Below are 23955 nucleotides of genomic sequence, written 5' to 3'. Positions count from 1 at the left end.
CCCTACTCTGTTGGGAAATGCAGGACGCCATTAAAAAAACTTTTTTCCCTTAAATAAAATACATGATTTAATGAATGTTGGCAAATTCAATGACTGATGATTCCTCATTTTCAGTCTGATGTGATCATTTAATTTTCTTTCTTTGAAATTGTGTTTTTCAACAGCAAAGTCGAATTGAAGACAGATTAGAAAGACTTGATGATGCGATTCATGTATTACGGAATCATGCAGTAGGACCTTCGACGACCATGCCTGGTAGTCATAGTGACATGCATGGATTAATAGGGTCATCTCATAATGGAGCCATGGGGAACATTGGATCGGGATACGGGACTGGTCTTCTTTCAGCCAACAGACATTCGTTAATGGTAAGGTTGTAGATCTTCAAAATTGTACTATACCAATACATGTATGTAAGCTGGAGAGTTTGCCTTTCATAAAATGTCCTGAGTCCTTTCTTCATGATCTTATTCTATAGTGTCTAATTTAAGGTATTTTTCAGCCAGTTGGATTCAAAGACATGCCAGGTTTAAACGCTGGTCTCAACCCAGTATGAGTGTTGGGGCATGCTGTCATGGCAGTAGGGATCGCTAACCCATTTCCGCATTTGATGTTGATTAAACATGTTAATTGACTGGTTATGGATCTCATTGTTGCAGAGCAACACATTGATGTTGAAATTCACAAAGAAATCCTGCAACAGCCATGGCAGTGTTTCAAGGATCAGATTTTGGAAAAACAATCAATTTAACCAATCAAAAGTAACCTAAGGATTCAGTGATTAGCTCCATGGCTAGAACAGTGAAATGGCTTGACATGATATCTTAGTGTGTCCAGCGTTGAAGTCGGGCATGAAAGAGGTTCGTCACAGCCACCTCAGAATGTGGCTCAATTGCATTTGATGTTCTCTGTAAAAAGCAGTGTGTATTGGCAAATTACCCTGTACGGGTTTGTGTTCTATCGTAAAAGTAAGCAAAATGTAAAGTAGGGATGCTATACATTAGAGGTTCTCTGGCAGAAGTGTTATTATGAGACTAACTGACCATAAGTGTATGATCGAAGAAGAATGAGAAATGGGAGGTTATAGACGTTGGGTCTAAGCATGAGACCCGAATGATCTCATTGAGTATAGTCATTCAGTTATCTCAGTTGTCCATTATTTAAGTGTTAGATATGTCCTTTGGCTTTCCAAGTCCCACTGTGAGGGAACTCGGTCATCTGGTGACCTGTCCTAGAAACTGTTTCCCTCAGCGCTTTAATCATGGTTACTTTATCCCAATCTAGATCCTGTTTCTTTCATAGTGTCAATGTGTTTGAAGAATATCCTGCACACGGAATAAAAAAGGGAAGAGGATAAAAGTGGCATCCGATCTGGAGCCTAGATAAACACTCTTAGTCCAATAGATCAGGTCCGTTCAGTCCTCATTTGTGGGCTGTAATGTTGCTTGCAAATAGTTAAATTGACATTGTTATATATTTGGGGTCCATTAATCAACTTGGCGTGCACTTTCAATTTCTTTAAAGTCCCAAGAAGCCACACCCTCCCCATCTGCTTCTCTTGCTGGATAGTGTTCATTCAAACACTAAACAAATGAGGCAGAGGCCTGTTAAGACTTATTTCTGAACTCTGATCTGGTGGGCAGAGGTTCAGAAGGCCAGCCTAGTTTCTTGGAACAGGGTAACCTTCTGGACAAGCCACACCAATCAAGGTAGCTTAGCGGCGGTCAAGATTAGGTCTTGGGAGGAGTGAGGGTGACTTGAAAGACCTCAATGAGCACACAGAGCAAAGGACACTTACAAATCACTCCCAGTCAGAGGTGTGTGTGTGCATATTAAAAAATACAAATACATTTATTTCAAGCCCTTTGAGTTTCAACACACAAATCAAATCACAGTAATACTTTTAAGTCAACACAATCCTATCTAAATACATATATACAAGACCCATGGGGTCTAAAGGGTTAATGCACAAAATGGGTCCACAACCTTAAAGGGGGAGGAAACGGGCAGTGCAAATAGTCTTTAGTCCCTTATGCATCCAACACACTCCTAACTAAGAGGCAGTCCAATCCCTAAGAAGAGTGGAGCCTATTGCTCACATGTACTTGCACTGTTGGAGCACGCGGTAATGCAGATGGGCAAAACAGGGTCTCTTCAAGGGTCTGTAGCAGCTCAGGAAGGTGGGTGAGGTGATGAAGAATAGGTTCCCACTATTCGAGGAGGGCCACCACTTGAGGGCAGAGTCAATTCCAAGAGTTGTGAATATTTCACTAGTTCGCACTAGCAGTGGAAAGGAGAGGGGCCCTCAGGGGGCACTTGTGCGTAAAAATGGATGGAGGAGTTGGGGGCCACCGGTTACAAACGGGACAGTGGTGATTTCTCCGCTCCCGGTGGATGGATCAGGCCAGTTTCACTGCAGCAGGCTTCAGAGGCAAGAGGGGCACAAATGCAGCGCACCTACAAAGTTCATCACCACGACTGGGTAACATGGTAACCGCGTATACCCTGGTTCGGGCGCACTCACTTTATTCCAGACCTGGGAATGCCAAGTGTAAGAAATACGGTGTGAGAGTGCCGTGAACACAGCTAGCAGCGTACCAAGTTTCGAGTGTCTCCTCGAAACTTCGGCAGTATCGGGGCAGAGTCTGCGTAAGCTGGTCAGCCCATTGGATGGCCTAGGGATACTTCCGAGAACACTTACTTGCAGGGTTTGATGAAGGTGCCGAGAATAGTTGGTCCCACTATTCCAATGGCTTGAAGCGACTGCGCAGACCTAGGAAGACCAGATGCAGGGGGGGTCTCACGGGACTACAGCGGGCTCAGGGTGCCAAACCTTCCAGCGGGTCACCAGCGGTTCCTCGACTTCTTAGTTTCAGGATACTTGGATCCTATCCTTCGTTCAGTGAGAACTCCAGAGATCGACCTGGTATGGGTGTTTGGGGTCTTCTCTTACCCAGAATCTCTTTCGCGCCAAAACGAAGAGGACCCAATGGGAGATCTGCTCACATACAGCCATACCATACGTGGACCAATCATGATACACGGTGGTCCCAGGCATTCACAGCACTCCAGACTCTCTAGCACCCAGGATGTGCATTGGAACCAGACGTTCCAGCCTACATCCTGGGGGCGCACACACAAGGCATGCAGAAGCCCACAAAAGCTTGGTGCTTTGTGGGAAAATGCATGCCCAAATAAGGACTCACCCGGGTCGGCTCGACCTGGGGAAGGTGAAGGGGCAAGAAGGTCAAAGGACAGAACAAAGAGCCTTGTGACGTGACCATTTTGGAGCCAGGCCACCTAACCGTGCCAATCGCGGTAATCGTGGTTTACCTGGCAAGAAAGGATTAAAAAATGTGCGAAATAAGCTGCCACCAGCCCTGTCCAAGGCTCATCTGCACTTCTCCTAAAAAATACTTGGAGAGTATCTAGGGCCATTGGAAATGACTATTAGACCCAAGTGCACTGTACTGTAAGGTACATTGTACACTTGTTACATGTTGCAGAAAAGTTGCAGCATGGACAAGGACTAAGGGAAACAGTCTCCCAGTACGACTGTCTTCAGGGCATGTCAGTTTCTCCATAAAAAGTGAGCGAAAAGCCCAGTGGAGTGCACCAGGCTGGGCTCCTCTGGTAAAGCCAGACTATGGTGTTTAGACATCAGCAAAAAGTTGGGGGGTACACAACTGGAGGGAAAATTACCTATGAAATGGAAGTCTTTCTAACAAGGCCCCTGTCAAGCAGTGGTGGCTATTTTTTTTAATTTTTTTATTCATCTCCCATGGCTCAAGAGAACCTGTTCAATGTAAGCTTCATATCAATTCCAGAGGGCGTCAAAACTGCAGTTTCACCTGCATATTTATATTATTCTGTGGTCCTACAATTCATGCTTTAAAAAAAGTCCAGTCAGATTGAATGCTCTGGCTCCCTATTACTGTTAGCTCGTAATGCTTATAGCTAGAATGATCAGTTATGCTGTGGTTTGGGCACCCTCCATCACAATGGTGTTAACACCCGGTTACTCTGTGTGTGTGCCAAGGCGGGTAGTGACCATTCATGCTTACTACCCACACTTTGCCTTCTAAGGAAATCCTAAGGATTAAGCTGTAGACTAAGAGTATACTTTTATGTGGGCCTGGTTTATGTGTCACACACCTGGAATATGTCTGCCTTTGTATCCCAGAACCAGCGCACGCAGGTTTCCTTTACAGTCGCCTTTTGCAAGCATTTGGAATGAATAGCCAGACTTTATAAACCACCACAGCTGTAACATAAACTTTTTGTTACAAATATCTGTTCTCAATTAAGAATACCGTTTATTTCTTGTAGATTTTGTTTACCTGACCTGTTTAGCTGCTGATGCATCATGCACCCAAGGTACCATGAGGAACAAACAGTTTCTGCCCTTTGATGTGCCAGATGCGTGTAAATTTACATGTATGCAGACATGGTACAGCTGTTGCTGCATGTTTTTCACTCTTCTATTCCTTTTTTTTTTGGATGATTTAGTTGAGAGAGCTTTAGAATGAATGGGATCGTGCAGAGCAGGAAGGAAGACTGCAGAATGACCCATATTCTTTTTTCCATTTCGTATATCCGTTCGTTTTCTAGGTGTTTTCCCACATCATAATACAACGCATCTTTGTGCCAGGTTCCTCATTTAGTTTGTTCCGGCTCAGTTCCAGAAGTAGGTTTAAACATAACAAATTAAACACACAAATAGAACAGCTTGGATAGCAAATAGGATTATGAAACACAGGATGCAGTTCCAAGATGAAAGTCATGTTGCGTACAGTGTGGCTGTTTCCAAACAAGAAACAAGAAACACGTATTTTCAATGGACGTTCTGACTGTCTCAAAGTCATTCTTGCTTGAAAGAGACCAAATAGGAATTTTCTGAAAACTGGTATGTTTTTTGTAGTTGGGGGTGGGGAAACAGAAGAACAAAGGAAATAGTTTGAGAGTAAAGTCAGTCTTCAAGTTAGCCTTTGACCATTTGATACATTCCATGCTGTAAAGGAAGTGGAGAGGGAAAAAAAATCAAGGATATGGTAATGTTTTCCACATTTGAATTTTTAATACATGAAACAGGCTATAAAACGCTAGCCAGCTGCAGTAAATAAAGTAGCAGTGGGGGGTGTGGGCCGGAAAGTTGTTCAGAGTAGAGTTTTTACTCGCTGCGCACCTTCAGACTATGCTTACAGAGCACAGCCCAGATATGGGAGCAGAAACCTGCTCTGTTAGCTTTCAAAGCATTCTCTAAGATTCAAGAGGAAATGTTTTCCAAACTACGTATTTAAAACTGGAAATGCGCCGATACAGTTAAGATGTAGATTTGGCTGTGTGAGCAGTACGTATAGCCTGTGCTCTGCAGTGATGTTACCTCTGTTTAAGAATGATATACTACTATTCCCCTTCATGATAAATGATTTGTGCATTGCGATGTTTGTATGCGTTCCTATTCTTTTCACCCTTTGAGTGCTCTTAGGACATACATAAATATACCTCAGAAATATAGTAAAAAATCGGTCTCAATTTTCCATTAGGCTGCACATAATCACGTCATTAATTGGAGATAAGGGTGGATCTGTAATGCTCACCATCCCTCAACCCTATGGACATGCAACCAAACCCCCGGGTGACTAAAGGATTACCTATTGCTGCTCATTTTCAGACGATGTATTGTCTAGATGCATAACAGTTTATTGAAAAATGTTTTAGGGAATGTAAGTGGCCCATTTTTTCAGTATCTGTAAGATTGAAAATATGCTTTACACTCCTCCACCTTAATGCGTTACTGGTCAGTGTGAACTCACCATCAACCGGAATACAAAATAAATGAAAAACATTTTTGAGATATGCATAGGCTTGCTTCTTGAGTTGCTGGTTGCCCACACTAACTAGGAGGACCATTGCAAAGTAGAGCATGTTGTTTTACTTCAGTTACTTTGGTGGCATTTGAAAATTGGTAATTTGTGAGGCAGTAGATGTTGCTAAATTGGCCTTTCTAACAAATCTGCCGACTCTTTGACATGTACGTCACTGCTCACTACTTCTGTCTTGGCAGCTGTGTGCCTTTGTTTGTTTTGACCTGTTCTCCCCCCCCCCTCTTTCATTCTTTTTGTTTGTGATCTAGATACTCCTTCCAAGGCATTCCTTGACATTGTGGATCACTTTAATCCAGATGATGCTATGGCCACCCTCCTTGCTTCTTGTCTGCTTTCTTTCCTCCTTCCAATCGTTGTGCTCTTTTAAATTCCTAATTCCTCTCTGGTTTCTTTCCTGCCTGTTTTGCATCTGGAGCGGTTATGTTTTAGGAATGATCTATCATTTGTGCCAAAGGTCCCCTTTAAAGTATGTCTTTTCTCTAGCTCGCTCTATCTTCACTACCTACTGCCTCAAACAACGTATCATGGTCTTAGCCCAACCATCTCATGTGAGCGCATAAACAGTTTATGTAGCAACCCATTAATCATCCCTATGCACCCTAAATCACTATGTATTCTCAAATTGCTGAAATGCCACATCATTTGATGATGTGCATGAAAGTAGGCTAGCCAGATCTCTTGCACTCACCAGGCCTCAGTTGGTAGCTTCCACTGTTTTCACTCTTCACTTTCTTTGGCTTTGTGTGGTTGTGTAACATCTTTAAGTATAATGTGAAAAATGGAATGCACTAAATAAACATCCAAAGGCTGGATTGGATCCATGTGTAATAGCAGTTAGGCAGCCAGAAACAGTTGACAGTAAAACGGTAATGGAAATTGGAAAGAGGATTGTGTAAGTGGTAAAGAAGATACTGCTTTTAAAAAGTTCTCAAATGGTAAAGATCAGCAGGATACGGATTGGGTAGGCCATTGTGTTGAAAAGAATGATTGCATGAGTTTTATTTTGCTTTTGTACTTTTCAATTTGAATGTTCAATATTGTAGCAGCTCTCATATGTGATGCCCCGTTTTATTCAAGATGCTTACAATTACCAATTTCATATGCACTCTATCTTTTTACTCAAGGGTTTTGCATAGAACTGTGTGTTTGGTCTCCAGATGGTCCCTCCCTGATGGGTCTTGGGGGGGGTTAGTGGGGTTCTCACAGGTTGAAAGATTAGCAGAACCTGCATGTCTCAGGGGGGTATCATTTCATTTAAAAAAAACAATGTTAACAAATTAAGTTTTAACGATATCGGCTGCAGCATTGTCTGTCCCTTGAACCACCTATACATATTCTGTGTGGGAGGGAATGAGATTACAACCTCTTCATTGTACTTGGAATAAGGCCACACATCAAAGTACTAGAGTGGCCTTAAGTCAAGTTCATCAGATGTCTATCACAAATTGGAATCTGTCCTATGCCATTGCATGGAACATATCTTTTTATACATTCTGAAAGATAATAATCCTTGAATATAATTTCTCTATGTATGGCTTTAAATATGTGTAGTTCAACTTTGAGCAGCCCCTGTTCAGAGAAGGGCATTATTTGGTCTTCCTCAGTACTTGACCTAATGGAATGTATGAGCTTAGAGAAACTTGTATAGAAAATACTGTGGGATAACCTGAGCAGTACGCAAATCATACAAATGTATTCTTTGGCATCCCCACCTTGGATAACTGATAAAAGCAATCACGCTTAGATCGATCAAGTCAGGGAAACACCTACAGTGTTTCCCACTCACATTTTGTCCCCCGCTTTTATTTGCATTTAGTTCCGTTCCTTTCCTTCGGTTAATAGTTATCAGTCAGAATCTTACTCCATGGCTCTCTTTCATGCTGCCCTACTTACCTGACCACTAACAGAAATGTATTTCTTTTTCGTCTTCCAGTGGTCTTTTACATCCGTTAATCTTTGCTTTATCCTTTTTACTGCTCCGCCTCATATGCTGATCAAATGGGATGCTGTCATTATCCCGGAAAAATATTAATATTACGTACCTGTAAATGCAATTCAATAACCCCACAAAGACAAAAATGGAAGGGGGTAGTTAAGTGGGAAGAAAGGTCAGCCTTGAGGGAATCGCCCCTCACGCCGGGGAGATTAAAAAACAAAAGTGGAAAAGAAATCTGGTAAAAGCAGCAGTTATACTGTAGATCAGAAAACAGGAGGTCGGGGTCTCCTGCACAGATGTGACCTACTACCAAATCACAGGAAATATTGACTATTACAATTCATTGTCTTTGCTCATTTCGGTTGATCATTTTTGTTGTTTAGCATTTTTATACAGCCATGCAGAGCCATACGTTTCAAAAGATCATATATCGATTCCCAGCTTCTCTGTCTGTCCAACAGTAAGTCGTCATTTCCAATTGTTACCTCCGATTATATTGCATAGATCTGTAGGACGCTCCATAGCACTCTTTTCTGTAAGGGTGTCGAAGAAGGAAGCTGGCACGGTTTTGGTTATAGACATTTATTAGTGTATAAAAAGTCTATTTCTGTCCCTATTTCTGAAAAGGGTTTTCCTTGCCTCAAAACTAATACTAAAGCAGTCTGTCAGAATGTCTGTCAAATTAATCTCCACCATCCTGTCTCACAACCTACCTCTATCCTTCACATTGTAATTAAAGGATAAACCAACAGAAGGTTCCTTCTTCAGGAGAATGGCTCCCTTCTCCTGTTCGGATAGCATCCAAAAGAATGTCTTCTTGCAACAAAAATGCCATGTGGAATGACTACCTTCTTCCCCTGGTTGTAGGGTTCACACAGCCTTTATACAATTCCACGTCCAGGAGAATGGCTCACTTCTCCTGCTGTAGATCTATACAGTTTCCAATAAAAACCAGGGTGAATGACTCCCTTCCTCTGGCGTCTTTAGCACAATGTCTGGTTCAGGACAAGATAATGCCTCCCTTCTCCTGGTATTGCTTGGGTAGAGTCCACAACAAGGCCAGGGGGAATGACTTCATTCTCCTGGCGTCTTTAGCACAACTCCTGGTTTGGGACCAAGAGACTTCCTCCCTTCTCCTATCATTGCTTGGCACAGTTGTTTCTAACAATTTTCAGCCTGATGTACACTTTGCCACTCTGGTTTGTTGTTGGCAAAGTCTCAACTCCTCCTTTGTTGATTACTGAGTTTAATGTCACCACTGCTGTGAGGAAGTTCTCCTTGTTTGCTCAGTTCCCTATTGTTGGGGTACATATCCTTCTTTGGTGGTCACTGGTACTCTTTTTCCCATTGTGATGAGGAAGATTTCCTCAATTACTGTCACTATCAGCTTTTTCGGTTCCCAAACCCTTCTCTGGTGGTTCCCAGTAGCGGGCTTCCCAATACTGAGGTTAGAGAGAGCTTTGTGAACCAGACTCCCTTCTACCCTTGTGTCTCATCTCGGGACCGCACGTCTTCTCTCTGGCTCTGCTGGTTCACCGCTGTTGCTCCGTAGGCTGCGCAGTACTTTACTGGTCTGTTCCGTGCCTCTGCTCTCCTGCTAGATTTTCTGCTCCTGCAGAACCCATGGATGACTTCCCTGGCACTTCACTGGCATCCTCTTCCCTCCGATCATTCGGCAGTGGCTGCCTCTCTCGTGCTGGTTCATCTCCACAGCTACTGCAAGACCTGGCAGGGTTTAACAGGGCCTCGCCTGACAAGGCTGGGTTGACACATTTGATAGTCCTTTGTTCCTTTTTATATGTTATACGTTGTATGCAGTTACTCCCATGGGGATTGTAAAAGTCCTTTCTCTCTATTAACAACTTAATTATCATGCCTCCTCGGGGCCACCCCGTACCAATACGAACACAGTCAATGATCTTCATGCCTCCTGTGCTCTTCCCCGTCCTATTGCTTTTGGCTTTATCTCCTATGTTAAAAATATGCATAGGTTTACTTTCAATAAAGTGGTTCTGAACAGTGGGCAGGGCTAGGAAATGTTGGGGACTGACAACATTCAATTGGCTTTGCCTAGCTGATCGTCCTTGCCCCCAGAGGCGGAGTCCCTCCCTGTGAGGTCCTCCTGCATTAAACCACCCCTATGGGGACTATTGGGTAGCGGCTGTACCGCCCTAGACTCATACAAAAGGGCTACCCCTTGGGGAGAAGTGAGGACTCCTTGTGAATCGTCACACTTTAAAGCATATTCACAACCTACTGCTTACTACAGCTTTATTTAGCTAGTCAATCAAAACTCCCTAGAATGACCTGTAGAAATTATAAATGTTTTGCTTTTACCAGAAAATATCAAAACCAACTCACTTGTCACATATATTACCCACTCTCTTTTGTTCTCTTACATATTTGTAGTGCTTGTTGCATCTAGTGCCTGCCTCCTTATTTTACTCGCGTAAGTTTTTGTAGGAGATTTGGGAGAGCAAAACCCATGTGAAGGGGAGAAATCCCTCCACCTCTTTGTGTTTTCTTTAGTGTTTTCAGACAGTATGACATAAGTGTGCGTTGAGTCTGAAAATGCTGCTGTGCAAAGTGGGAGATTTAACGCACTACAAATGGAAGTTGTGTGGTTACGGATGGATTACTCATGTGGAATTTTTTGCCCTTTACTAGAGGCCACTGTGTTGGTCGCTACCTCCCGATTATCTAATTGCATTGGTCAACATCTGCCTATTTATCAACTCACATTTACCCTATTGTGTGCCCGAGTTCTTTGCTACTCACATCTGTAAGTCTGTTGATTAATTCTGGCCTACTATTTAATTGTGTTGGTGCTCCTGATCTATTTTTTCCATGTTTATCACTACTAGAATGTTAATACATTGTTGGATTTCTCTGGCCGAATATATACACTGTTGCTACTTGTGGTTCCTAGCCACCCCCTAAACCAAGCCCAATGTTTGCTGCTATATGCAAATTGTACCTCTTTCTCACTCTACTCAACTTTCATTCTTGACCTCAACCTTCTCCTAGACTCCTTACCCACTGAAAGAAGTATTGTGTGAATGGGGTACTCCAGCCTTCCAAACCACACAACTGCCTTGAATTGAACGGTACTCTCTAAATACTCCCTAGTTGCCCTATACAATTTACCACACATGAACGAGAAACCCCTCTCCATCTAATCACCCTCTCCTTTATTTCACCCTTGCACTCCCTCCTCCACTCACACCATGCCTTTCTGATGACTAAAAGCAAATGTAATCGCAACTCGCTGTTGCTGTATCGAGCAGAAGTCTAAACCCTCTCTTCTTGCTCTCACTCTACACCACAGGCCCTCTCTATCAGCATTCCCGCTTTGACTATCCAGTCCCTTTTGATAACCACCATCACGCTGATAACTTAATTTCCTCTTGTCCCTGCCCTCAGCCCTGGATCACCCCTCTTATCTGACAACTGAAGGCAGTCCTGCTACTCCACTTCTGCCACTTGCACATGTCCTGATCTCCTTCTCTACTAGAAGTAATCTCTGGCTTCGCAAAAAGCAGCAGCCCTTGATGGCTAAATTCAATTGGTAGTCCATCATTATCTTGTATCTGTGCTGACACACCTGGAAACCCTTTTCGAGGGGATTGGGTCCTCCGACTTTTTCCATATCTATGACAGGTAATCACCACAGCTGTGCTGCTTCAGAACATTTTCTGCGTCCTGCGTCAATGACGTCGATACGCTGTCCTCGAGGGCCTCCGTCGAGCCGTTGTCAACGGATGTTATAAGTAGGACGCACAACGTCCATAACCTCAGTTCCGTTTTTTCCGTGAACGTGTTCACTTCGGAGATCTCGGCGCGCCTCGGTTCTTCTGAGTTCTGTTCTTTCGGTTCGTCAAACCTGTTCGTTGTGAAGATTTCCTTGATGTCTTCGTCGTCTTCCACCCCGCGGCCGGGTTTTAAGAAGTGTTGGGACTGCGTGTCCAAGATGTCGTTGACGGATTCGCACGACGCCTGCCTCTGGTGCCTCGGTGAGGATCACGACACGGATGACTGTGTAGACTGCCAGTCATCGAAAGCCTTGTGGAGGCGTAAGAAGAAGCTTTCTGTAGGTAAGGTGGCCAAGCCCCGGATGTCGAGATCCACTGGGCTTTCGACTGACGATTCTAGGGGCGGGACTCTGCATTGTCGGCGTAAATCCGGGGGGGTTTTGGTCCAGGAGTAGGTCCCGCCATTCCTCTGCCTCTTTGAGGCACTCACGGAAGCGCCGGCATCAGTCGCCTTCCCCGTCCTTGTCCGAGGACTCCGCCCATCGGCGGGTAGCTTGTCCCAACAAGCATTCCACTCCTGCGGAGGTGAAGTTCAGTAGGCCTGAGCCTGGCACCCATGCCAAGTCCTCATACCAGCGCCTTATGTCGAGGGTCACGGAATACTTGGGGTGGTCGGCGCCACCAGTGGATTTTCTACAGGATGACCGGACGGATATCCTCGACCAAGGTCCACCAACTGACCCGGTACTGCCATTCCATATGGCCTTGCAGAGAAGGGTGGCAGCAGCTTGGACTGCTTCGGAGAGTCTCCGGCAGTGAGCAAGTCTTTGCCGTGAAAATACTACCCAGCCAGTAGCGACCCCTGCTACTTGACCGCGCACCCCACTCCGGAGAGTTTGGTGGTGCAGACGGCTACGGCCCCAGCGAAGCAGGCGTCGTACCCTACCATCTCTCCTGATAGGGACAACAAACGTTTTGATGGCTGGGCGAAGAAAGTGTTTTCTTCAGGGGGTATGGCTTTGCAGGCAGCCAACTCTGTGTGTGCCTTGTCACGTTTTACGCACACTCTGTGGAACTGTATTTCGTTAGCGGCTGAACATATTCCCGAAGGGGAGGAACAGGGTGGTTTTCTTGCTATTGTGCAGGATGGCAAGGATGCCATGTGAGCGTCCGTTCAGTCGGGTCTGGACATGGCAGATTGTGTCAGCCGGTCCATGGCGGCGAGCACCGTAATACGCAGGTTTGCATGCTTGCAGAAGTTGGGGTTTGCTCCGGATGTGCAAGCCCGGCTCCTCAACATGCTCTTTGATGGTGAACATCTTTTTGGCAGCAAGGCTGACGAGAGCCTTAAGAGGTTGCAGACCTCCAAAACTGCAGCAAAGTCGTTGAGCGCTGCAGTTAGCCAACCTCTGCCTTTTCGTCCTAGGAGACAGCAATGGAGGGGAGGTTCCTTTCGATATTACTAATCCTTTGGTAAATCGAGAGGAGCTGCAAGTCAAAGGGGCCACCGTAGAAGTACCAGAGGTGGAAAACGGGGTACACGAGGTGCCAAAGCCGCTCGGGCAGTTGCCTCTTTGCCCTCACGCACTGCCTCAGCCGCTCCAGCTCAGTCATGAGGCCATGTCCCATGGTTCGCCGGTTGGGGGAAGGCTGGCGCAGCGGCTTGTAGAGTGGCGTGCCATTACTTCAGATGTGTGGGTTCTGGAGATCATAGTCCACGGCTACTGTCTTCCTTTCTGGCAGAGGCCTCACAACATCCACCAGGGAATCTCTCTTTGAAGAGTCCAGATCCGCTCCTTGCCCAGGAAATACAATCCCTGTTGGAGAAAGGCACCATAGAATTGGTGCCTGTAGCGGAGAGGAACAAGGGATGGTATTCCCCTTATATTTTTATTTCGAAGAAAGACTGGGGATTGAGACCCATCATGGACTTGCACGGTTTGAACAAGCTCCTCAGGAAGGACAAGTTCAAGATGGTTACTCTTTCTCAAGTCCTCTTGGCCCTTCAACTTAAAGACTTGTTGGTGTCTCTCGACCTCAAAGATGCTTACTTTCATGTGCCGATTCATCCCAAGCACAAGAAGTACCTGAGGTTCGCGGTTGGCGACTCGAACTTTCAGTTTGGGTCCTGCCATTCGGATTGACCTCCGCCCCGAGGGTCTTCACCAAGCTCATGGTGGTGGTGGCAGCGTATCTCAGGAAAGGGGAGATTCACGTCTACTCCTACCTGGACGATTGTTTGATCAGGGCGCGCTCTCCTGAGCAAGTCCTGGATCATCTGTCCGTCACCTGCCACTCCCTTCACAAGCTGCACTTCTCCCTCAACTTAAAGAAGTCCCACTTGACGCCAACTCAGCGGCTCAAGTACATCGGAGCAGTGCTCGACACGTCCCTGGGGCAGTGTTTTCCTCCCCAGGTGAGGGCTCATCACATTCAGCAGATGGTGCACAAGTTTCAGCATGCCCAGAGTCTCCCGGTGTTCGAGTTCTTGAGGTTGCTCCGCCTCATGGCATCCTGAATTCTTCTGGTGCCAGAGGCCAGGTTGCAGATGAGATCTCTGCAATGGGCTCTCAAAATGCAGTGGTCACAGTCTTCCGGCAGGATGTCGGACTCCGTTCAGGTGCTGCCCTCGGTCACCCAGGAATTTCTGTGTTGGGCCGTCGATGACAATCTGATGAGGGGGCTCCATTTTGGCTACCCTGGCCGGAGGTGACGATCGTGACGGACGCATCCCTCACGGGATGGGGAGGTCATGCCAACGAGTTGACAGTCAGTGGTCGTTGGTCTCCGTCGGAGTCCAGACTCCATATCAATCTGTTGGAGCTGAGGGCCGTCAGGCTTGCCCTGAAGGCTTTTCTGCTGACTGTGCGAGGAAAGAATGTCCTGATTCTGACGGACAACACAGTGGCCATGCACTACCTCAACAAAAAGGAGGGGGGGGGGGCAGGGACACTTCCTCTGTGCAGGGAGGCGATGCAGCTCTCGTCTGGGCCATCCAGCAGGAAATTTCGAGCTCGGCAGTTCATCTGGCCGGAGACGAAAACAAGACGGCGGACGCTCTGAGCAGGCAGAGCGCAATCTCTCACGAGTGGGAGCTGGCTCAGGAGATTCTCCGGGAGATCTTCGCCCTTTGGGGGATCCCTCAAGTGGATCTCTTCGCCTCCAGTGTCAACCAGAAGTGCGAAAGTTTCTGCTCGTGGGAATTTCCTCCAAGAGGAGCCTTGGGAGACGCATTTGTGGTGGAGTGGTCCCTTCCACTGCTGTACGCATTTCCTCCAGTCCCCATCATCCCGCAAGTGCTGCAGAGGTTACAGAGGTTTGTTTCCCGGATGATCCTCATTGCTCCGGCATGGGCTCGGAGAACGTGGTACCCGGACCTTCTAGACTTGTCCATCTGCCCTCCACATAGTCTTCCCTACCGAGACGATCAGCTCTTACGGGAGGGGGGGGTCAGATTCTCCTTCCAGAGGTCAGATCCCTCAACCTTCACGCTGGCTTATGAAAGGTTGAGGTATAAGGATTGGGACCTACCTGAAGACGTGATGGAGGTGTTGCTTTCGGCCAGACGGCCTGCAACAAAGTCCCTGTACCATTGCCGTTGGAGAAAGTTCTGCGACTGGTGCAGGGTTAAGAATGGGGATCCTTTTTCATGTGACATTCCTGTGGTTCTGTCTTTTTTGCTTTCGGTAGCCCACAAGGGCCTGCAAGTGGGTACCATTAAAGGTTACCTGGCAGCGCTGTCCATATTTAAGCGCTTGTCGGAGGAGTGTTCTTATTTTAAAATTCCTTTGATTTCTCAGTTTCTGAAAGGGCTCACTAATGTGTTTCTGCCATCACCTTTCCAGGTGCCTGGTTTGGATTTGAACCTTGTTCTAAAATTCCTAATGGGTGCTCCATTTGAGCCTTTACATTCTTGTCCTCTGAGACTGTTAACCCTTAAAACTGTATTTCTAGTTGCGGTCACTTCCGCTCGCAGTGCGAGCGAGTTGCAGGCACTTTCAGTTAAGCCACCCTTCACTGTGTTTCATAAGGACAGGGCTGTCCTTAGTTTGTCCTTCCTTTCTTCCGAAAGTTGTCTCAGAATTTCATTTAAGCCAGAAGGTCATTCTTCCGGCATTTTATCCTCCTCCGCATCCTGGTAAGGAAGAGGAGAGGCTCCATAGGTTGGATCCTAGGAGAGCTTTAAGTTTCTACATTCCACGAATGTCCCGGGTCAGAGTGGACGATCAGCTCTTTATAGGTTACGCTGGAAGGCGCTTGGGACAAGCTGTTACTAAGCATACTTTGTCTAGATGGATTATCTTGGCAATTTCTCAATGTTACCGCTTGGCGGGAAAGGACCCTCCGGTGGGCTTACGGGCCCATTCTACTAAGGGTATGGCTGCCTCTACTGCCTTGCAGAGGGGCGTTCCTATTCGAAACATCTGTGAAGCAGCCACTTGGGCTTCGGTCCGTACGACACTACTCCCTAGATTCCATCCCTGGGCAGGATCTGGCCTTTGGCAAGGCAGTCCTTTACGCTGCAATTTGATTGGACATTCTAAATTTCTGTATTCTAAATTCTTTTCCCTCCTCCATACGTTGGTACTGCTTTGGGAGTCTGTCATAGATATGGAATACGTTGGAGGACCCAATCCCCTCGAAGAAAAAGTTACTCTTTTACCTGGTAACGTTCTTTCGATGGGATGGTCCGACGACGTATTCCATATCGCTCACTCCCTGCCCCGCTACAGAATTTCTTATGCTATTGAAGCTTACGTTTCCGCAAGGCTTTCTGTGGTCATACTGGCAGACGTTTGGTGCCACACATTCTGGGGAAAAAACTACAACTGAGGCTACGGGCGTTGTGCGTCCTACTTATAACATCCAGTGACGTCGGCTCGATGGAGGCCCTCGGACAGCGTATCGACGCAGGACGCAGACGCTGAAACTTCCAAAGCAACACAGCTGTGGTGATTACCTGTCATAGATATGGAATACGTCGTCGGACCATCCCTTTGAAAGAACGTTACCAGGTAAGAGAGTAACGTGTTCTTCTGTCATCCAATCCTTGCCGGCACCTCCTCACTCATGCTGCTTTCTTCTTTTCCCTACCAACAACGTAGCAATTTACTTGTCTTCCAAAATAAGTAGATGGCATTCCTTATTGCTCTACTAGCCCTCCCTCTTGCGTCACCATAGCTCTGTTTTCCTTTTGTCATATATGTCCTCAAGTCCCTCGCACTGACCGCACCCCACTTATCTGTTCCCATCCGCGAGCAGAGCACCCATCCTGTGCACTTGTTGGCCCCTTTGTGCCACAGACAATCGAAGAAATCGACTGCTCATACCTTTCCTCAACATCTCTCCGGAAACTTGGATCTTGCCAGCCTATTACAAAGTTGCAACTGTGCTAACTATTGAAGGAAAATGCAAACCTGAACCTGTCTCTCCATCATTCCCCGAAAACCTTGGAATACATTGTGTTTAACGGAATCACTGACTGCCTGAAGACCAATGACTTATGCCACCTCATTTAGCCTGGAGTTTATTTTATTTATTGATTATTTATAAAGCCCCTATACAGCAAATGGTGTTTCAAGGCGCCACAAGACAAAAAAGGGGGGAGGGAAACATGGACGAAAACAATAAAAATGGTCCTACTAGGTCATGTGTCATTTTGGATTGTGCAAATGCATTAATAAGATTTGCAGGGGGGAGTGCCGGTCGTGGCGGAATGAATAATGCTAGGGTGGAAGGGGAGTGCGGGTATAGGGGCGGTATACAAGTACAAGACTGAGGGAGGAGGAGGGGAAGAAGAGGGCCCCTTGGGCTAGGCAAGTGCCAGGGGATGCAGGGAGTGAGGACCACATACTAAGTGCGAGTACAGGGGTGGGTCAGGCTCGGTAGGGACGGTCTAGAAGGGCAAGTAGAGGTTATGGGGTTCAGGGAGACCGGGGTAGACTGGGCGAGGAGGGCCTGGTGCCCTGTAGGACTCAGTATGGACCAGGCAGCCAGTCAATGTGGCTGAGGGGCGCAATGGGAGGGGAGAGGGAGGACACTTCGTAGTGACATCCCTGGCACTTGTCTCCAACTCACTCACGTCGGCACACCATTTACAACACTCCTCCTTGATTCTACCTTTGATACCATCAACCTCTCCTCCTCTTTCACACCTTTTCTGACATAGGCATACAACATCTTGTTCCATCCTCTGTAAATCTTGCGCCTACTCCAAAGCCAGTGGGAGTCCTCTACGCTGTTAATGACTCCAATCAAGCATTCCCACTAAGTCAGTGCCTTGTCTGGGATTGCTCAAGGGAAGCCCTTATTTATATATTTTTATGACAAGTTATAATCTGGATGATGAACCCTTGTATAACGCCCCTCTCTTAGAATCCCCCTGACCCCATTGAGCCAAGAAGTAGGTTTGTTTTGCAAATAAAAAAGGTTTTTTGAAAAATTAAACAATAGATATATATCACACTTTTATAATAAATTAATATTTGATATCACACTTAGATATATGACAGTGATCAACAATGGATGATGTTATACTAGCACACTGGTTTAATTACTTAGGAGTAGTATAGAGGATAAGGTAGCTGAGAATTCTTTATGGATTCAAGGAGATGCAAAGATGAATAAAAGGCAGTACAGAAATAAACTTGATATGATTTCAGCAAAAGATAATATGATCACTTTTTCTCTGACAATTCACTCCCCCCCCCATGCAATGTAAGAAGATGGAAGTAACACACACAGTATTCAGGAATACAATCACAGTACAATACGAATTCAGTTCCCCCCTAGCAAGCTTATAGCACCAGGGATGATTTTGAAACACAGGCGGAAGACTTTCAGGTGATTTGCAAGGGAGTGAAATATGCTAAAATTGATTTTAATTCCCTCTAGAGGTTCAGGGTGAGTGAGAGATATTTTAAATCAGTTCAGGTCCACACTAACAATGATTAATGAGGGATTATCAGGTTGAAAACGGATTTCAGTAATGGAAGCAAAGGACAGATCTTTCTACACGTGGTTGAAATGAAGCAAAATGTGAAATCGCGGCACTTTTTTTCGAGTGCGTCGAGCGCAATTGCGGAGGCGCTACAAGGAGTAGCAAGTCGGTTTAGAGCTGGGAATCTTAGTCTTTACAATAAAAGTTAAATTTCGTTTCCTAGGATGCACGGTTCCAAAGGTACAGACAATTTTGTAAAGGTAATTTTTCAGAAATGAAATTACAGTTTCAGAATGACAGATGCGCTTGAAAGGTTTGAATCAACAGGATGGCCACACAAGTTCTTATGATGCAGTTCTAAACAGGTTCAAATGTTTTGAATCAGATTATTTTAAGCTAAGAGATGGGTTCTGCACAGTTCTAGCTGGGTACTCACACTATAAATTTGAAAGGAATGGCCTCGTCACGGATCTGGTCAACAAGTTTAGCTGTGGTTCTCTCTGCTCGGCGGGTCAATCAGGCACCGGTTCTGTTCACAGCGGTCTGGTCTGGGTCTCTGGTTCTGCTGGTCTGGATCAAGTGGATTCTGGATACCGCACTGCTTTATGGGTACTGGTTCTGTTCTGGATACACAGGACTCTTAGCAAGCAGCAAACCGCACAGCCCGGCGGTTGAATAGTTTGCAAAAGATTTTGAGGCCTGCTGAAGAGTTCAGCTCTTTGGAGTTTTTGTTCTGGAGTTAGTCTGGATCTCTGGAGTTCTGGATTCTGGAGTTCGACGTCTGCATGCTGCGCAGGAATTCAGTTGAAGGTTGGAAAATGAATGTCCCTGTCTGGCTTCCAGTGGCTCTTTTTATGTCTTTTGAAAATGGGTGTGGATGCTAACTTTCTATGCCCAACCCACTCATGATTTGATAGGTCAAGGATTTCTCTTTGACCTGATTTGAGAAGTGAGCAGTGAGTCATCCTATGTCATCAGGTGTCATGTTTATGGCTCCAAAGAAAGAGCACTCCCCTTTGCTTTTACCTTAGAAAATTCATTTTCATAACTAAACATATTTCCCAAATACACAAGTGGTTGACATTACATGTACATATCATATATTACTTCGGATAGGTCTCTGTTCCAACTCTGATGTTTCTAAGAGCCAGGGTTAAAAAATGGCAACTTATTTTCTTTTTTAGTTGGTTTACCAATATTGGATTTTTACCAAAAATTACACAGATGTACACCGCTTTCTACATATATTCCAGTAAATTTTCATTTTTCTAGCGTGAACCCCGTCTGCAATCTCCATAATTCATGGGGTTTTTCCTCAGAACATGGTACAGAGTCCTAACACCTCTTAAAATGTGCACAGAAAAATCACAAGAATAATGATATTAATTATATAATTTTGACAAGTCCGTACTATGAATTATTCATCTTTTTAAAATTATGCTCTGGCACAGAGGGGTGTGGTTTCCCAAAGCACATGGTGGAATTTCTGGTTTGTCCACTTCCTCCAACCCAAGTTGCTCCCAGAGGCACTGCCCCTCCCAGTTTCTCTCAAGAGGAAGCCATTTACGACCCCCCCCCCTAATTTAACATTTGCCTGAGCCAAGGAAGGCTCATTGTTCTGTTTCCCTGCTCCCAGGTGCTCCTCCCCTGATTCAATCAGAGAAGTGTAACCTCCTTTTGGGGGGAACAGCAGAAGGCAGCCAGGCCTGGGAATGCAGTGGCTGAGCAAGTTTCATCTCCTGTCGGGGGTAGATGCCAGGCAGAATTCAATCTCTTTAAGCCAGGCTTCAGCCAAATGTCACTTTTGTTCCCAGTTTTTCTTCATTCAAAACAAACTTACCATTTTTACACATGCAGCTAGAATGCTGATTCTGAGTTCAAAACTATGACATTTAACAGTTGCAAACTATGTGACACTCAACAGTAGGTCACTCATTTATTTTAAACATTTAGATTTTAGTGGCTTTCAGTCCAATTTAACTTAAGCTGCTGACATCCACAGCTCAGCCAGTTTCATTATGAACATTATTTTAGGCTCTTTCTTTTCCCAGATTTTGTATGCACACAAGACTACATTCTGCCAAGTGTCTGCTGGTGTTCAGTGAGATTTTTGAATATCTTGCAATGTTTAAAATAGGCATTTTGAGCTTGCATTCAGAGAAACAAAGGCGATTTCAAAGTGTTTTTGAGCTAACATGCACTGCTGTTTTTCCTTTGGCACACATTCCACTCATGGCACTCCTGGCCCATCACGCTCGCACTGGTGGGTGGCAGGTTAGGTGACCATTTTGGTGTGCGCAAAAACTGTGCGGTTTTCCTGGCTTCTGGCGCAATGTGGGCTCTTCGGCCATCTTGGATTTTCTAAGCCCACAGCACAAAATGTTGCAGCATAATAGCTTGAACGTGGGTCAATACACATGACAAAGCTCTTTAACAGCTTATATTTACACTTTGCGCCTCTTTCTCTTTCTTCAACCACAGATTTTCTTTTTTTATGGCATCCAAATATTTTACTTCCCCTCATTTTATCCCAAACCCCTTATTTCCTTACACCAACCCCGAAGCTCATACCCTTAGGCTTTTCTTCAAATGGAAAATGAAGGTTCAACACTTCATCACATTGACTGTCATGGCTTCCAGGATTCACCTACTAAACGTCTGTTGCCAACCTTTTCAGGCAAGTAAAGTATTGATTCTTACCATTATTTTTAGGTGACCTAGCCATTGTTCTAATCTCCTTTAACCTCACTTTGGGGTCGTCACCGAATGTATGCTCAACCCTTCACATTGACTTCCATGGATTTGAGGATTCATGTACAGAAATTCAGTCACCCACTGTATCATCCAAGTAAAACATTTATTCTTACCATTGTTCTTCGTAGACATAACCATTGTTCTAATGTTCTATAACCTCACTCGCTGCTCTGTTATCCACTTCCATGCTAGATGGCTAGCCATATTGATCTTTCTCGATTCCTCCTCCTGGCTAACTCTCTCCCAGTACTTTCTGCCTTGCACTCTAGTACCTCAAGCTCTGCTTAACCTTTTTGTTCCCTGTTCACCTGTGCTGCTACCTGTTTCCGCTCCTTTGCCCTTCCACTGGTACTCCCTACCTCCTGAAGTCAACCAGTTTAGGAATTTAGCTTGGCTATTAAGAGATATCGCTTTCCCCTTTTAGTGGCAGCTCCACATTAATCTGACCTCATCATCCCTCTTTTTGATCCCCTTATTCCACTATATATCACTGCAGACATTGTACATTACTGTAAATGTAATGTGCATCAACCTATGTCTTAACTTCTCAATTTATTGGGTCAATGTGTCTCCTCTCTCAACATCTTACTATTTCTATATTTTTTCTGTTTTTCTGGTAGAAGTACTTTTCCATATTTTTAATAAATAAAACACTCAGGTTAAATATAGATTAGAATTGTTCGGAATGTGAGGTAGAGTCAGCACCGGAATTTTAAAGATGCTTACGCCGTATCCACATACATAAAAGGAGCATGAGATTGCCAGCCTTCACCTTGGACTGAAAATTGTGATATGCGCTTGACGTGACACCCATGCCATCCATTTGGTTGGCCTCAGTATACCTCCAAGCCTTATGCAGTATACACTTACAGGCATCCATGATGTGGGCATCTACCAGAATTGCACAACGTGCTTTGTAAAATGACATACAAAGAATGGAAAGTCCTTAGTCCAGTCACTGCCCTCAGCCCTATCCACGTATATTACAATAGTTGGCAAATTGGTGGTTCTGCCGACATTAGCCATATGGAAAAAAAGATCGTTGACACAATATTTTAGCAAGCAAAAGCGTTTCATTAGAAGTTAGGCCTTAATAGAAAAGCTTTTTGAGTAAAATCTTAACATTTGGTTGAACGGCGGGACACCCTAGGTGAGACCCTTCACGGGGCCCCTCCTTGTGTAGCACACATGAAATAACTAATACATACCTACTCACATGAGTTGATTAGGGCATCATTGTGACCCAAATAAAATCTATGCTGAACAATGCATCCCATTTTTCTTTTACACTGAATACTGATGCAAATCCTTCTTCTAAGAGTTGGCAATGCTGGCGGTTGTCCCAAATTGCATGCAGTGAGATTGCTGTGTCATCCAAAAATGAGGTACCTTGCCTGGCTTGCATTTAGCAAACTAAAACTTTCTGGAATATGTAGCCTTGGTTAACTTAACTTTAAAACTGTGAACCTACCACACTCCATTCCAACGATTTGGCAAAAGTCCTGGTACTGGAAAAATGGTATTCCTGTAACTTGTAGTCTTCAAGTCATCCTGCATGACAATGACTCTGATATCCTTGCTAAACATCTGACAAGCCATCATCATAGAGCCCGCAACCCTCTCAATACATGCCCCTCTTAAAACTAAAATGTTAAGAGAATCCAAGAGCTTCATATGGAATGGCTTCAGGGATGGGCTTCTCAACCCGATGGCTGATGCATCTCTCACAGCTAACATGCATCTGGAAACTCGTGAAACTACAAGCACACTCCCTAAACCAAAGAAACACACGTGGAGAACTTGACCCTACCAAGCAGCCATCCGTAGAGAATGGGTGCAACACATCTGCACTATAAAAAGCAGGATCATGTGAAATTGATACATTTTGAAAATGGAACAAATTGTTAATACTCCACAAAGATCTCAAGCAAAATTGACCTCCGCAACCTACCCTGGCTGCATCGTAGGAAGTGTGAAGCCACCAAGACTCTAAGCATGTGCAATAGCAGCAGCCTCCCGGCACCCTCAAGCCCACGTCAAAGCTAATTTTGGTTCCAGTCACATGTTTTATATGTAGTCCATTGTCTCATTTCCTATTGGGAGCTGTGGGCTGGTTGACATTGGTCAGGAGGTCGGATAATTTTAACTGACTTCTGGGCTTCGGTTGTGTGATCAATGGGATATCAGTGCAACGTGAGCCTTCATTACTCGAAGTAGGCACCACATTACGGGGTCATCTGGTGACAGTGGAATTAGCTAACAGGGGAGGGCCCATATTGTCTTGGGGTTTCTCCTGTGCATAAGACAGTCTGTGTCCTTTCCCTCAGATGAGTGCTTCTAATTCAGTGAAGAGGGTGAATACTTGTTTAACCTTTACGTAGCCCCGAGTGTGGTTTGACATTAGGGAGATTGGATAATGACTGATCGGACTAACTGATGTAATGACTGCTAGGAAGAAGTAGCACTGGGTAGAGATGGTAGTGTTCTATGCCCTTATGGTGCCTAAAGCTAATAGGGCGTTAACAATTACGATGAACAACAATGCCCTGTAGTAGATCATCATTGACTTGTTAGTTGGTGAATCATAGGTTGCCCGATTGTGTGCCCCGCAATACAATGCTCCTCAGATGCCAACAACTGTTTATGAATGATAATAACATCTATATTTGGGTGATTCTTCGGTAC

The 23955-nt window shown here is 45.1% G+C and overlaps 1 protein-coding gene across 17 annotated transcripts in view; it reads left to right on the top strand.

The window, feature by feature from the left end:
* TCF4 (transcription factor 4) overlaps positions 1-23955 on the top strand; it is a 1236777-nt gene that overhangs the window by 1111047 nt on the left and 101775 nt on the right. For all 17 annotated transcript variants that reach the window (XM_069627021.1, XM_069627025.1, XM_069627024.1 and 14 more), the window contains one exon: positions 165-368. In XM_069627021.1, coding sequence (XP_069483122.1) covers positions 165-368 — 204 coding nt within the window. The remainder of the gene's footprint in view (positions 1-164; positions 369-23955) is intronic.

This window comes from Ambystoma mexicanum, chromosome 6p, assembly GCF_040938575.1.
Source record: "Ambystoma mexicanum isolate Mex_15411 chromosome 6p, UKY_AmexF1_1, whole genome shotgun sequence".
Taxonomy (NCBI): Eukaryota; Metazoa; Chordata; class Amphibia; order Caudata; family Ambystomatidae; genus Ambystoma; species Ambystoma mexicanum.
Note: the sequence above shows the minus strand (reverse complement) of the source record. Positions and strands in the feature narration are given on the sequence as shown.